Raw genomic sequence first — 15,063 nt, 5'->3', positions numbered from 1 at the left:
ACGCATTAGAAAAACACATGCAAATATGAGCGGTCAAACGTATGACACGTTTCAAGAGGAGACATTTTTTAAATAAATGTGATGTAATTAGTAAAGGTTTAATGAGGCAAAATATTAGGAACAAGCAAGCTACAAGAAAACGCACGAGAGTACTTTGATCAGTGAAAGGAACTAAACAAATCAAAGATGACAAGACCTCCCTTCCATGTACGCAATCAGCAAAAACAACACACAGACGTGATTTTCTTCCACTTTCTCAAGCTCAGCTGCCCCTGGCTCTTCCAAAAATTGCAAGAATGTATATAAAGATGTTGATGATGTCCGTGTACAGGTTAAGTGCAGCAAAGACGTATTCTTCAGGATGCAGGGACAGTTCTTTGTTGCCAAGCAGCAGCTGGGTGTCCACTGCCAAGAACTGTAACAAACAGAACAAGTCTCTTTAAATGCGCCTACAAAGGGATGCAGAAATCCTCCCGTCAAATAAATTTTAGATTTGAATACCCAAAGATACTAAAGTTGTAGTGCAAACAACTAGAATATAGAATAATGTACAAGTATAATAGTATGTGATGCGTCCGAAGGTGACCTAAGTGGACCATCGTGAAAGAATTCCAGCTGGTGTCTCTTTGCCGCACACCAAGCGTTTGAGCAGCGCACATCTACCGACGTCCTGCAATAGAAAAACTGCAACCCTGTATCAGGTTTTGATACAAAAAATATATTTATAGTACTGTATTTCCTTTTATTCAACCACAGAAACATGGTGAAATTGTCTCGGAAGATGCGGATGGCCACAAAGAAGGGAGTGGATATTTTGGAGAGGCTGTAGTCAATGATATTGATGATTGATGATTTGTAGTATACGCTTGACACTTTAAGGATATTGCTAATTGATTTAATATCAAGAAAACTAACACTGTCATAAACTTCTCACATAATCCGCGAATCGGGTGTGAGGACTTACACAGGTGAAGAGCAACGCTCCCAGTCCAGCATAAAAAATATCCAGGATCCTGTTACGTATGATGATGCACAGGAGGCCGAAAAGGATGAGGACAACCAAGCAGACGAACATCACGCCGTGACACGAAGTGAAGTCATACTTGGTCTGTGGAAGGATGACAAGCGTGACACTAAAGTTACACCGCTACTCAAACTGGTAGTGGTGAATGTAAGTGGAAGATGGCAACCTGGAGTGAGAAGATGACCACTGTGAAGCAGACCACAGCTGTGATGCCCAACGCTATGACTACTATGTCAGTGTCGTGGTAGCTGGCAATCATTCCCACCATATACGACATACTGAGAGTCAGGATGGACTGAAAACAGGATCAAATACTCGTTAGTTAGCACACAGAACCAACAGCCCATCCAGAATGCTGATATCTTCTAGAATCCTGATATCTTAATAACTTACATTTATGTAGCACAATTCATGGGACCCACCATGGAACCGAAAAGTAGCTTTAAAGTTGGAGTTTTTTTTTACAGATGAACTAACTGGAATATATTGGAATAAATGGGAATTTACAGGATTTAGTGGGGATTGGTAGTTACAGTGGCTATGAAAAGTCTCGACACCCCTGTTCAAATGTCAGGTTTTTGTGATATAAAAAAAATTAGACTCATTATTAGAATAAAGTTGGTAGGAATTACCTCAAATTTTGAGTTAATTCCCATTCTCGTGAATTCCAATGGATTTTAGGAACCGCCTCTCACCATCATGTCATGGGACAAAAACAAATACTGTATTTTCTCCATGTCTTTTTTAATCTCTGCTTTAACTTGGTGGAGGTCTGCGCTCTTCTGAATGCTATTCTAGTTTAATATTGTTGATGAAAAGCTTCCTATACATTAAGATATATTATATCAATATGGACTGCAATAGAAAAGATGCAGAAAACATTTCTATATTCCATCAAGTACATAGAGTAGTGCTTCCAAGCTCAACCCTTACATAAGGCTCATTCAGGAATCCTGATCAGATAAAAACAGCACTCCTCCAAACATTGCTCACCATTTAGAACAAAACAGGAAAATAAAAGATGGCTTACTAATGCAACCAGGTTCCACGGATGTTTCCTACGCAGGTTTCCACAGCAGCTGATGGCGCACGTGCACACAAAGAACGTGACGTAAGACACGATGTAGGGCCAGACGTTCTCCTGGGCGAACACTTTGATTGCGCCCACAAAGGTGAAAACCATCACGAAGGAAAACGTCACCGTCAGCTGAGCAGTTAGCACCAAGAAGACCTGCAGGGTGCAAGCAACAAGTGGAGTTTGATTTCTCTACACGCATCTCAAGTCACATCAATTAAGGGTAACAACAACACTTTTTAAAACGTTTAAGTTGTAACGATTGAGTAAGTACAATAATTACATCAGATTGGAAGAAATGTATAGTTTTGGTGTCAGTGACATAAGTTTCTTTTGTTTTTAAATATGCATGTTTGATTGCACAATGATACAATGTTTTTTTTTTAATATATATACAATTGCCTTTTTTAACAGAGATGAATGTTTGGCACATACTTGGAAAACAATGTAAATGATAAATGTATGTGAGCATCACTGATATCAATACATGTGGTGATTAACAAGTCATGTACTGTAGCTCACAAATTCTCATATATAATAAATAGTATTGTTGCGCTATTGCAAGTTACTGTTACTGTTCACAGTAACTAAGTTGAACAAACTATTACCCTTGACTTCTGATTTCAAAACTAGGTATCCATCAATTTGTTGTGTGTATGTAATAGTATTATGAGGTGACTAAACAGTTATATGGTTTCACAGTCAATGAACGGCCCTCTGAGGGAAACCGTGACTACAATGTGGCCCGCGACAAAAATGAGTTTGACACACCTGTTCTAGGGTGTGCTTCTTTGCCACCGGGGGGCAGCATAATACAGTCATACAGACACAAACGAAGAGTTTCACAACCAAGTGACTCAGTAAGCTACAGTACTATTAACATTTATTTTTTGCAGAGGCTAAAGAATATATGCCCGTGATTGTTGTTATATTGTCTGTTGTCTACATGTGTTGTTGCACTGTTTGTGCTATACCACTGCCAGATAGCTATTATTTAGCACGTCTGAGGCATTTCACCTTGTGTGCTAGCACTAAGCTAATGGACATTCAAAGTAATGTGGGGGTTTTAAATACCCAACATTTTATTTTCTTTGTTTTATTTTTAATTTGACATTAAAGTTCAACTGGGAGTGGGAATAAACAGCTTGAAGCATCTTTCTTCTTTTTAAACAATATTTCACTATGTTCATTATTCCGAACTGATTGTTGCGAAGTGAGCTGTATCGCAAATTTTTGCTCTCAAGTCAAAGCAAAAAAAAAAAAAACGACAGCTCATATCTTCAGAAGAAAAACAAATATAGTCAGGTGACTCGTAAATCAAGGTGCCACTGACATGTTTGTTTGGTGGTGTGTCCTGAGATTTTAATAAAGTAAAATATTTGCCCTGCATTAGACCACGGTGCTACCCGTAGTGTGTCCATTCATTAATAATTTTTATAATTTCTTGGTTGATTATAATATTTTTTTTCCCCCACATGGTCAACCTGTAGCCTCCCCCCTACCTTTCGAATGAAAGCTCTTCTTATGGTTTTGTCATCCAATCCATAACCGAAGTCCTGGTTATCGTCAAAGGGCGGCGGGTCCTCGGAGTCCTCACAGTGGTAAGCATCAGCTGGCAGGGAACAACAAATACATTCGCGTGTTTGGAAAGTCGACGTAAAAGCACGCTGCTGCTGCTGCTTACCGGATACGTTGTCGTGAAAGGCGTAGTCGGGCGGAAAATAAGGCGAGGATGCTGGCTTGCTCGTAGCGAAGGCTCCAGGTACGCCAGGCCCAAAAGCAGAAGCCGGCGGAGGCAGAGGGAGACCCACGGGAGAGTCCGCGAACATGTTCGGGCCTGACGTGGCCAGGAACGACGTCTGCGGCGGGGTCCCCCCGTCTAGTAGCGTGTATGCAGTTCTATCCGTGGCCATTTTGGACTGGAACCGATTGTTTGTGTTGAACGATTACGCGTCGCCTCGAGACAAACACACGGCCCAGACGACGCACACTGACGTCATGGTCACGTGATGCACTACATTTCCGGGGCTCGTCACCTATTCAGTTTAATTTTCATTTGACTTCGATAGGACACAATAAATACTGTACTTGGTTCCTGTGGAAATTACGATAAGTAGATATTTCTGTACTTTAATGAATTGAATTTTATTTTACTTGAATTACTTTAATTTGCTGACAACGTTTCTCCCTACATTTGAAAACAAATGTTTGTACTTTCTACTGATCCCTTACTTTGTTCAAAATAGGCTCGTTACTTTTTTTTTTTTTTTACAGTCGAAAGTAAAAAACTTTAAATAAAAAGGAGTAAATCGATGTGGAATCTGATGTGACAAAAAGTCATTATTACGTTCGCTAAAGTCATTCGTGTTGTAAGCTGTCTAACAATGATTTCGGTTCCTCAGCATTAAAATAATATTTGCATTCAAAGCCAAAGTTGAGAGACAGTTGTTGTGTTGCCAAGTGGCATCGCTTACTTCCTCAGCGTACCGAATGAACCAGACATTAAGTGTTATGTAAACAAACACATGGACCAAACTTCAAGTGAAGAGCAAAGAGCAAATGTAAAACTTGTCATAAGTGTCCTATTTGTAAACAAGTGTGGTTGAAAAAATTTCAAATTAATTACAAGAAAATAAAAAGACTCCTAGTGCAGTAAAACAACTCAAACGCCCTCATTGGACTCTCTAGTGCAGATTTATTTTTCTTCATACAAAACATTGGCGTGAATGAAAAGCCTGCTAGCAAAAATAAATACACAAAATAATTAACATTGGTAGATTTCCTTTTATTTCACATACACATTTTCTATGGTACTTACTTTTTTGAATAATATATTGTAAAATGCAAGGCAAAATATCTTTGCACTTCACATTCAGATAACACGCACACATATATATATATGTGTGTGAGGCAACATTTAAGTCTACGAGACAAACATTACAAATCTACAATATTGCTACTGTTCCAATCATATTTTTGTTCTTTATAGAAAAAGTGTAGCGCTTTGTTAAACCGTGTTTTAAACATTCACGGCGCTCGTGATGAACTTTGTAGTGGACCACACTAAAAAAAAAAACCTAACTTAAAAAAAATATGTTTATTATTGTAAGCTTCCATAATAAATACATAAATAGCATAATTTAAAAGGCACATTAGGAAACAAAATGAAAGATTCACATTATTAGAATTTTTTTTCTGAGCTTGGTTGATTTGCATTTCAATGAGGAAGGTGAGTGCTTTTTTTCCAACATCAGCCTCAGCTATTGTACAGTACTCACCAAGTAAGCTTTGGGGTGAAATTTCAGGATGAACCTAAAATGCACCTTTACATGTGAACTTAATTTGTCCTTCTCTAAACTTTTGAACGCACATTTCCAACTGTTCAGTGCTTCAGTGGATTTTGCACAACTTGCTAAACGGCAAAATTCACAACGGGTGTCTGATCGATTAAAACTTGCAACGTCCACTTTTATGACTTAGTGACTCTTCCAGTCTCTCTGACTCTGTTGCAACCTGCTAATGACACGCTAAGCTGAGAACGTCCTGTTTGAAGCATTGCAATGGCAAAGTACTGTTGATCAATCGTTAGGTGTTGTCTTCGGTACTGTCAAATTTTAACAGCATGATGAAAAAAATACCAACTCTCTTTGAACCAAGGCATATATTGGTCAATTCATGTGCATTCCAATTTAGAGATGGTCAAATTAAGATCACCTGTTAAAGTTAGAACATTTCAGGTTCAAGCTGAAATTTCTCCCAAGAGCCCAATATCCCTTTTTTTTTTTTTTTTGTAGTGTACATATTTAAAGGGAAACGAGAGGGAGATGTCTGCATAGATTCGGCTGATACAAATACTGAAAAATGCACCATGAGTGACTCACTCATATTCATGCACGTATTTTGGTTTATAAAGTAGCGGGGAAGACACCTGATCATAAGACAAGATTGCGCTTGGGAACACTTACAATAAATATATACAAACATTAGTCATGAGGTTCAGTTTGTCTGCTTTAGGTTAACATTCAATCTTTTTGCTGATGTATAAATATTAAATAATGAACAAAATACTGATCTAATTTGAATAAAATACAGTGTTTGTTTGCACATCCTGTGATTTTCTTCACTTTTCAAGTTAAAAGCTTGTGCGGACAACCCTCATTGTACAGTAACGTAACCCCACTCGCATGAGGTGGTGACCTCTCAACCGCGTCTCAACTACGCCATTTTCTTTTCACTGCATGCGATCCGTCTGCAGCTGCTGAGGCTGATACTGGCTGAAGGCGGCAGCGGCGGCCGCGGCCCCCGGGGTGGCAGCGGCGGCGAGCGGCTGTTGGACCGTGTAGCCGTAGCCGGCTGCGGTCATGTAGCCCGTGGGGGCCGGGGAGGCCGCGTACGGATATTGCTCATAGGCGGCGGCAGCTGCTGCGGCAGCGGTGGCAGCTGCGGCGGAGTACTGAGCGTAGGCAGCTCCGGTGTAATCCAGGTACGGCGATGTGGCGGCCGCGGCAGCTGTTGCCGTGGCGCTCGAGGGTTGTACGTGAGGGATCACCATACTGGGCTGGACGAAGGCCTGAGGGTAGACATAGTGAGCCGGGATCCTGTAGGACACAAACACACTGGTGTCAAAAGTGAACTGCAGTGAGGAAACCTGCAGGCGCCACAAATACGTCAATCCAGTCCTCAGAACACAGCAAATCCATTCATTAACAACTGGGGGGGAAAAAAACCCTACCTAGGTAAGAAGTTAAGAAAGCAGCAAAAACCACAAGCGCAATAAAAGCACCTGAATCTTAAATGGCGTCCCAGCGACGCGCCCCACTGAGAACCGTCGTGACAAAATGCGAGCCGACCGCACAACACCGCAACGTCAAGAAAGGAAGTGGACAACGTTGTGCCCACACACTGTCACGCCAACAGCACACATACAGGCATGCCCACACATGTTAGGTCCTTAAACACAAACCCCCCCCAAAAAAACAATGAACTGCAAAACAAGTCCACTTCACTGCTATGGAAACTACAAAATGTAGGGGCGAGGCTAGCTTCTGGGGAATTGTGTTTATTAAGTATTTTTCATTGGAATAGTTTTATTGAATGAGGTGGAAAGAGATTGAGCAGTATACAGTGGAACCTTGAAGGTCGACCACAAACTCATTCCCTCATACGAACTAGTGTTCCCCGCTATGTTGTGGTTCATCCTTCCGGCACCCACTTCATCTCACATTTTAATACTACTTATGAACACTCAACAAAACAAACAAACAAAAAGAAACATACTTTTTAAACACATTAACTTATTTGAACACACAAAATAATGGCAAGCATTAAATGTATTGTACATAGGTAATGATAATGGAATAACAAAAAAAAAAAAGTTTTAGTTTAAGCCTTAAAATACCTCTCCCACACAATGTAATCACATTGAAACTTATTTCAATATGCAAACACTGTAAACATATTTCAACGCGACCAAAAAAAAAATCCGCCATATAGGGGACCCACAATAAGTGAACGGTGACATAAGGGGTATTACTCTACAGTATATGTCAAACAAAGTCACCCAAATTAATAGTCATAGTAGATCGTAAAAAATAAATCGTAAAGCTAAATCAACTGTGTTGCGTGAATGATGTCATAGGGGTATATGTACATTTACCATATTTGGATTCATTGTATTAAATAATTAATGAATTCCAATTAACTCATTCACTGCCAGCCTTCCCAGTTAACATGGATATTTAACTTCTAAAGCCGTTAATGGCAATGAATGTGTTAAAATACCTATACACAAAAATGAGTTATTTTATCATTCAAATAAACTATTACACATTATACACATTTGTTGTTTTTTTTTTTTTTGCCTCATCTACAAAAGACCTGGCCCATCTGTCCATTTTAAAAATCAAATGTGGCACAAATGTTTGCCCACTTGTGCTTAAGATCCTCAGTGAGCAGAAGTGTCGCAAGATTAGATGACGTATGTGCCACTTAATGGCGTATCTTCCTGACAACCTTGGTTTCTTCAGTGATTTCAAAACCTTTTGGGGGTGTTCTAATTGCGTGGTTGCACTGTACTCCACTCATAGCAGTAGGAGGCGGACAAAAGAGTACATATGGCTGCACTTTGAACTTTTAGTCACTCACAAAATATATTGAGGAGCAGGTGTGAAGGGGTTATATCTGTCCCTCTTGTGGACATACAAGAGCCCCCACACACACAAACGTACACATGCCAACTTGATTGACAAGGGAGGCTGGAGGCGAGGCTATTTTTGCCACCCTGTCAAGTCCAAAGGATGTGCTGATCTCTTTCAGTAACACATGGCAGGGCACTCGTCAACTGGAGCGACTCGTCTTTTTCATCACGGCTGGTACAAAATATCAGATTGGCAAAGAATTCTCTCGCTATTCTTAGTTTAAATAAATATAAGTTTAAAAATAAGCAGTCATTCAAAAGGAATTACGTTGCCTCTGATTTATTTCTATGATTGATGGGGATGGCGCAAAATGACCAATTCATTAATAGTGCTTCATTCGCGGAAACTGGGAAGGGGAGAATATCCTACTTGGAACAAAGCATCAGTCAAAAGTAAACCAACTAACAAAACAAAAGCTGTAATGTAAAAATTGGAGCAGTGAGGTACTTTATATGGAAAGGCAAAAAGCTACATTTGTTTTGGTAAGCACACCTTGCCCCCCCCCCCCCCCCCCCCCTTTCTTTGTACATTTTTATTTAAATGCTGTATGGGCTGTTATATATCCAATAAACACAAATGAAAGCATTTTAGTTTCATTCATTTTTGTTCTTTTTTTACATTCACGAGCACTGCAATTGTCACAAAGTCAACTATGTACGTAGAAATCCCGATTATTCCTTGTCGAAGGTCGGAAAGTTGAACTTCCCTGTTTTCTAGAATGCAGCATATATTTCTATTGTATTAATTTGTGATTGTAGTTTAATTGTTGTATTAAGAATAAAAACCTTTGTATGTGTTTTCACATGTTTTAGCTACACGGATGTTGTTGTTGTTCAGTATTGGAGATTTTCCAGTGTGCTTGCTAGCTAGTGTTGAGGTGCCCTTGAGCAACGCATCGTCCCCACCACCCCAACTCAAGTGGTGCAGCACTCTTTGCGCACCTTTCACTCTGAATCTCTCCTTGTATGTCTGCATGTGTGTGATCTGGTTCTGTGTGTAGTGTGCAACATAAAGTATACATCTGAGTGAGAGTTGACTTTCCCCTTGAGGGACACCTTTCAGAATAATTAAAAATAATAATAATATTTGAAATCCCCAAAAATCTAGTTGGTTGTTTTGCCTTGTAGCGATCACACAGCCGGTATCGTGATACGAATCGATATCATGGGCAAAATATTGCAATTGCACGGGTTACTCTACTGACTGAAATGATTTTTGTATAACTGGTGTATATTGATCGATATTCATCACACAAACGCTGTGTTGTCATACTATTGTTACGATGAGATCATTATTTTGGGTGATAATCAGATCGTAAAGGGAGTGACTTTGTGATTTTACTTACTATTTCAACTCCCCCCCCCCTTATCTACAAATGACTTGGCCTATCTGTCAGTTTTAAAAATTAAATGTGGCCCTTGACCATGACCTTGTTTTAAAAGGAGAGCTTTTAAAAAGGAGCCTGCCCCTTGCTCCGATGCATAGTTTGCAGTTGTTCCAGTGGAGAGCTAAATAAAGGTGCTTTGTAAGTCACCGGGACACATGGGTAATCTGCAGCATGGGAAGCCTTCCACCTGTTGTCCACAGCTGAACGGCGATGCCTGCGCCATACATTATTAACAGCACTGCTCCTATTTTCCATCCGAATTTGAGAGGCCACAGAGATCATTGTAGAAGACAGCTGCTGCCTGTGAGGCGTGCTCGGATCTCGTGTCCGCAACCCCGAACATTTGTCTGTTGACCTATAGAGGTCTTCAGTTGGTGGAGTGATTTTCTGCTCGGTATTGTAGGTATACAATTGGAACTCAAGGCAATGGGTTAATTGAAAGGAAACAAAACTCCCACATGCAGGCCAAGTGTTTGTTTTGTTGCAGGGAATCCAATTGTGAGCTCTTAGCAGAATCCTTTTGGTCCATTCACAACAAAACATAATCATCTTAAGGTTAACTAAGAACTGAAGGGAGGCAGAATAAACAGCAGGCTACGGCACAAATAATTAAAGAGTCAACACCCCATTGCAGAGTTACACCGTCCTAGCAAAACTCACTCAAGTCGTGAACAAAAATCAACACCCCAGCCCCAAATAGTTGGAGAAATGAGCACACAAGTTAAGCTGAACACCACATCATACTGAAAACAAGGCACACACCAATCTATGTGCTATGAAAACCAACAACAAAAAAAACATCAAATAAAAAAAAGACACCCATGCATCTAGTCACCATTTCAGCTCGTTTGCGTATGTTTACAGGTAACACTTTAGCGCTCTGCCCAATAGTAGACTCAGCTATTCCTCAAACCATCATCTGCTATTTTAACCGTTACCGAGCCTGTCAGATCAGAGAGAGACACAGACAACATGAAGTCAATCCGGCTGTTGGCTAGGGAAGGAGGAGGGGGAGAAAAGGAGGGACACATGTTCAATTCCGTCACAGTCAACACCAAGAGGAGCACTCATCATCATCACTCACATGTCCTCATTCAGCAGGGTTTAAACAGGTGATAGACACAATAAAAACATCATGATAAAGTGACTGGCCTGCTTTCGGGGGAAAGATTGTGCAACATACCCATAAGGCCTTTGGATGAACGCTGGATGGATCTGAGGCATGCCAAATGCAAAGCCTGAAAAAGACCAAAAGTTTAAAAAAATAAAGACAAATCTAATAGCTGAGGTCAGTATATGAACACGAACAACAAACTGCAATGCTGTTAGGGAATTCTCTGCGTGGTGTGTAACAAAATTCTACAGCAGAGTGTAAATTTAATTTCCCCTTGAGGGATCATAAATGTTTGGGGTAACCCAGACAAATTCATTTTTTCCACGAAAACACACCATTGTGGATTTATACGCTGCAGTTCAATGGTTTGGAGGTCGCTTACAAATGTCCTTATTTTTTATTATTGTTTAACATATTAACAATGTCTAGAAAGTATTTCTGATTTAAGTTATCTTCATTGAAAAACATGGAAATTTTTTTAGTGATCCAAAACTTTTTGAACAGTAGTGTATATATATCTACAACTATTTGCACAATAGTGCTTTCCTTTAAAAAAAAAAAAAAAAAGGACGTTTCTAAGTGACGATTTGGTTTATTTATTTTAATATTGCTGCTTACAAACTGTTAACATCAAACTGCATTCAGCTCAACTTGATACACAGAAGGACCACAGTTCGAGTTTACAAGCTGGATGTTATGTTAGTGTATATTCTTTGTTGACCTTTCCTTTGTATGCTGTTTTGTACCTTTATGTTGAAATTGTCAAGTGTGAGACACCCAGGAGATCTAGCGACCACTAAATGGGATCCAAATGAATAAATACCTGGCTGTATGACCCTGGGCTTGGCTCCCAGGTAGGCCAGGTTCACATTGGCCTTCCTGCCATCTATAATGGGGTTGGGGTCCTTGCAGGCTCGGTCAGCGGAGGCCCGGTCTGCCATGGTCACCTGCAGGAAGACCGAATTGATACTTGAACAAATAAACAAACAACGGCGACATCCGACTGAGTTTTTTCGATGCATGTTTGTTCTTATAATGGTTGTTTTTGTCTTTGAACAGTATTTATCACTGTTATTTATGGCAGTACGTTGGAGAATGTTTTTCTGAAAAGTTTTGCCTCGTATGCAGTGGTAGGAAGTAAAAAAAAAAAAAAGTACAAATACTGTTACTGTACTTGAGTATTTAATTTTCAGAAAATGTGTAATTTTACACTACTATCTCCATTTGAAAAAGGATATCTGTATTTTCTACTCCTTACTTTGTCAAAATAAGCGTGTTACCTTTTTCAACCTCAGTAGATGAGGACACAATCCACACACAACATAAAAAAGATGAACATTTAAACAGGAAACCGCAGTTGATTGAGATCTCGGGGAGCTGTGTGGCGGATTGCGAACCTTAACATTAACAACATTAACGCAACAGATTCGGAGAAGCAAGATAATCCCCATCCATGGTCTTAATCAAAAGAACTGTTTGATGTTGTCGGCTCCAACAATGATTTGTGGCGAATGTGTGGTCCTTTGCCAGCCTAAAATAAATTAATAAAAATATATTTTTTTTAAATCCAGCGTCTGGCATTCAAAAATTCTGAGTCTAATTTGAACCATCATATACAGGTAAGGTGTATTTTTTTTCTGTTGTCATCATTAGCTAATTTAGCTTTTCTTTTTTTGTCAGTCAGTTCAAAATATTAGTAAAGCTATGGGGAACATGTTTTAATGGCAGAAAAGCCTTTTTTTCTTTTTAGTAAGAGCGTTATAAAAGTTAATCAGAGGGACGCTACTTTGTTCAGGGATGTTTTTTTTTTTTTTTTCATTGTGCAAAGTTATCAAAACTGAGTCCTGTATATATGGCTATATAAAAAAATTGAAAGACTGAAACGTTTGGACGTTTTGGGTAATTAGACTATTTTTCATTTCCTGCAAATAAATGCTTAGATTTGAATATTATATTTAGGTTATCTGTAGTTGACAGAATAAAATGTTATTTTTTTATTTTACTCAAACATATACTTACCTGTAAATAGCAAAATCAGAGAAACTGATAATTTTGCAGTGGTCTGGTGCTTATATTTTCCTGAGATGTCATTTACAATAAATAATATATATATATATACATATAAAAAATTTTTTACCAGCATCTGTGCTTTTCACTTAAGCAGTTGAATCAGTGTATCTACTTTTGCCAGTTTATGTTTTTGTCCCTATACACAACTATCTGTACAGTACTTTTACTCAAGTATACAACGCGAGTACTTCAACCGCCTTTGCAATGCGCATTAACTTGACACGTGTCACATATTGGCAGCAACACAACATGCAGCACGTGTTCTAAGAAAGTTGACGAACTCTAACTTTTTTTTTTTTTTTTTTTGGGTGGTGAGGGGAGTGAAAAACTTACAAATCCATAACCTCTGGACTTGCCCGTCTGGCGGTCTGTGATGACCACAGCCTCCTCGATGTCCCCGAACACCTCGAAGTACTTCCTGAGACTTGAGTCGGTGGTGTGGTAGGGGAGACCTCCCACGAAGATCTTGGTGAAGGTGGTGTCTTTCTGGGCCGAATGCATATTCTGTGGAGTTAGTTTTAGGATTTAGAAGTTTTAAAATATATATTTAAAAAAATATATATATTTTTTTTATTTTAAAAAAAAGGGAACTTGTGAGCCAAGAAAAACGTCTCAGTGGAGGGAGAGTGTGCAAGTGTGGCTAGGACAAAACAAGTCGCCCGGTTGGTCGCAAGCGAGGAGGAGGAGGAGGAGGAGGACACCTGTTAAGTTTGTTGCCCACTTGTCAAAGTGTGTGACACGGATACGTAACTCCACCCAAGTAGCCACCATCACCATAGAAGTGCCCCACAACAGCCCGAGGAACGAAAACTGTGCCCCAAAAACAAAATAAAACGTGAAATGTGCAAATGTTGTTTATTACATTGTGGCTTTTTGAAGAGTTGAAGTGAGGCGGTGTTTGTACGATGAGCGCCCTCTGTTGGCTGGAGGTGGTCAGAGGCGTTTCCCCCTCTTGTTAGGAGGCAGAACGTGTTTGTGGAGGTCGGGAGTTGCGGGCAATGTCGGAGGAGGATGACGTTTGCGCACATTCATACGTTCTCTACTTTAATCTACAGCTAGTAAAGACGTAATGGTGACCTTTAAGGTTTATTAAGAGTCAGCTACAGAGAACACACACAGCCATGCTGGGCAAAATATTAGGCAAACCTGCACAGTGTATAAGAGGTAAGAACGCAGTTGAAATCTAGATGCAAATATTTGCAACATCTCTCAGTACGATGTAGTAAATAAATACTTTAAAACAATAAAAAAAGCAAATATAAATCAGACATTTAGACGTTAGAAGTGTTAATTTGTGGAGTGACTGAAAATGAATTGGAAAAGGTGTAATTCACTTTCTTTGCTTGAAAACATGTTTAAAGCAAAAGTACCAATTAAAAAAAAAATTTTAGTTATTGAATCTTTTTGTTGTGTTAGTTTGACCGCGTTGTGATGAAATTGTGTTTTGGAAATTGTGTAGGCACAACAAGCTGAAGCAACTTTTTTGTTAGCTTCAGCCTTTGTCTTTTTTGTACTTATTTTTATTAATGTTTAGATTTGACTCATATCCACTCCTTTTTAAATCAAAGTAATAGTTATACAATTAAGTTTATAATATGACAATTAAGTTTATAATATGACTTTAATAAAACACCTAAGCTATATGTATATAGAATATTGGGGTACTTCGTGTTTGTATAAAGGACATTGAATTGCCTCATATGTATGAAACAGGTCACACACAAAAACATGCGTGTCCTTACCTCACTGCATTTATTTAATTTGAAATTGTTTTGATTTAATTACAATTATTAAAAAAAAAAAAATTCTCCCAATTTATTTGGATCATTCATGACTGCTTTATTTTGAATGTCAGTTTGAACCTGCAAGCAAAATTCCAGTAGGGGAATTCATCTTGTAGCCAAATTTAGATTTATATAGGCTACAAATACTGGCTGTATCATGTTTTACATGTGTAGTGTGTGTGTCTGTATGAGTGCAAGGGGACATTTGGAAAGGTCACACAGCGAAAAGCACAGGTGTGCTCGACTGCTGTCAGTGTCATAGCACACTGCAGGGACACCCATATTTAAAAGCGACATTGTTAGTTACACGCCACATCTGTGCTTCCCTTTATGACAACTGAAATGATGCATTGTTTTAAAAAAAAAAATAATAATAATAAATTATACACATGACCTGTGTGTGTGTCCTTTT

General features: G+C 39.1%; 2 protein-coding genes across 3 annotated transcripts; both read right to left on the bottom strand.

The window, feature by feature from the left end:
• Positions 1-77: 77 nt before the first annotated feature.
• grinab (glutamate receptor, ionotropic, N-methyl D-aspartate-associated protein 1b (glutamate binding)) lies at positions 78-4,115 on the bottom strand. Of its 2 annotated transcripts, XM_061777985.1 has the most exons (6): positions 3,784-4,114; positions 3,602-3,711; positions 2,055-2,255; positions 1,191-1,319; positions 965-1,108; positions 78-415 (listed from the first exon to the last, which is right to left on the bottom strand). In XM_061777985.1, exons 1-6 carry the CDS (start codon positions 4,010-4,012, stop codon positions 263-265), a joined length of 966 nt encoding a protein of 321 aa, XP_061633969.1. In that variant the 5' UTR covers positions 4,013-4,114; the 3' UTR covers positions 78-262. The 2 variants fall into 2 exon arrangements, with proteins under 2 accessions (XP_061633969.1, XP_061633968.1); XM_061777984.1 differs by having other exon boundaries at positions 3,602-4,115.
• A 748-nt stretch (positions 4,116-4,863) lies between these two features.
• On the bottom strand, positions 4,864-15,039 carry rbm24b (RNA binding motif protein 24b). The gene is made up of 5 exons (XM_061777987.1): positions 13,569-15,039; positions 13,201-13,371; positions 11,621-11,744; positions 10,867-10,921; positions 4,864-6,697 (listed from the first exon to the last, which is right to left on the bottom strand). The coding sequence occupies exons 2-5, from the start codon at positions 13,366-13,368 to the stop codon at positions 6,331-6,333; spliced, it is 714 nt and encodes a 237-aa protein (XP_061633971.1). The 5' UTR covers positions 13,369-13,371; positions 13,569-15,039; the 3' UTR covers positions 4,864-6,330.
• Between the last annotated feature and the right edge of the window lie 24 nt (positions 15,040-15,063).

This window comes from Phyllopteryx taeniolatus, chromosome 6, assembly GCF_024500385.1.
Source record: "Phyllopteryx taeniolatus isolate TA_2022b chromosome 6, UOR_Ptae_1.2, whole genome shotgun sequence".
Classification (NCBI taxonomy): Eukaryota; Metazoa; Chordata; class Actinopteri; order Syngnathiformes; family Syngnathidae; genus Phyllopteryx; species Phyllopteryx taeniolatus.
This window is presented reverse-complemented; position numbering and strand designations above follow the sequence as displayed.

Bases quoted from the DNA above. Each gene is read 5' to 3' on its own strand.
- rbm24b (XM_061777987.1), bottom strand. From the start codon at position 13,368: ATGCATTCGGCCCAGAAAGACACCACCTTCACCAAGATCTTCGTGGGA. The intron at 11,745-13,200 runs GTAAGTTTTTCA...GTCTTCCTGCAG, and splicing joins AGTCCAGAGGTTATGGATTT to GTGACCATGGCAGACCGGGC. The intron at 10,922-11,620 runs GTATTTATTCAT...GGTCTTTTTCAG, and splicing joins GCCCAGGGTCATACAGCCAG to GCTTTGCATTTGGCATGCCT.
- grinab (XM_061777984.1), bottom strand. From the start codon at position 4,012: ATGGCCACGGATAGAACTGCATACACGCTACTAGACGGGGGGACCCCG. The intron at 1,109-1,190 runs GTTGCCATCTTC...ATCCTTCCACAG, and splicing joins TGGTCATCTTCTCACTCCAG to ACCAAGTATGACTTCACTTC. The intron at 416-964 runs GTAAGTCCTCAC...TGTTTGTTACAG, and splicing joins GAGCGTTGCTCTTCACCTGT to TTCTTGGCAGTGGACACCCA.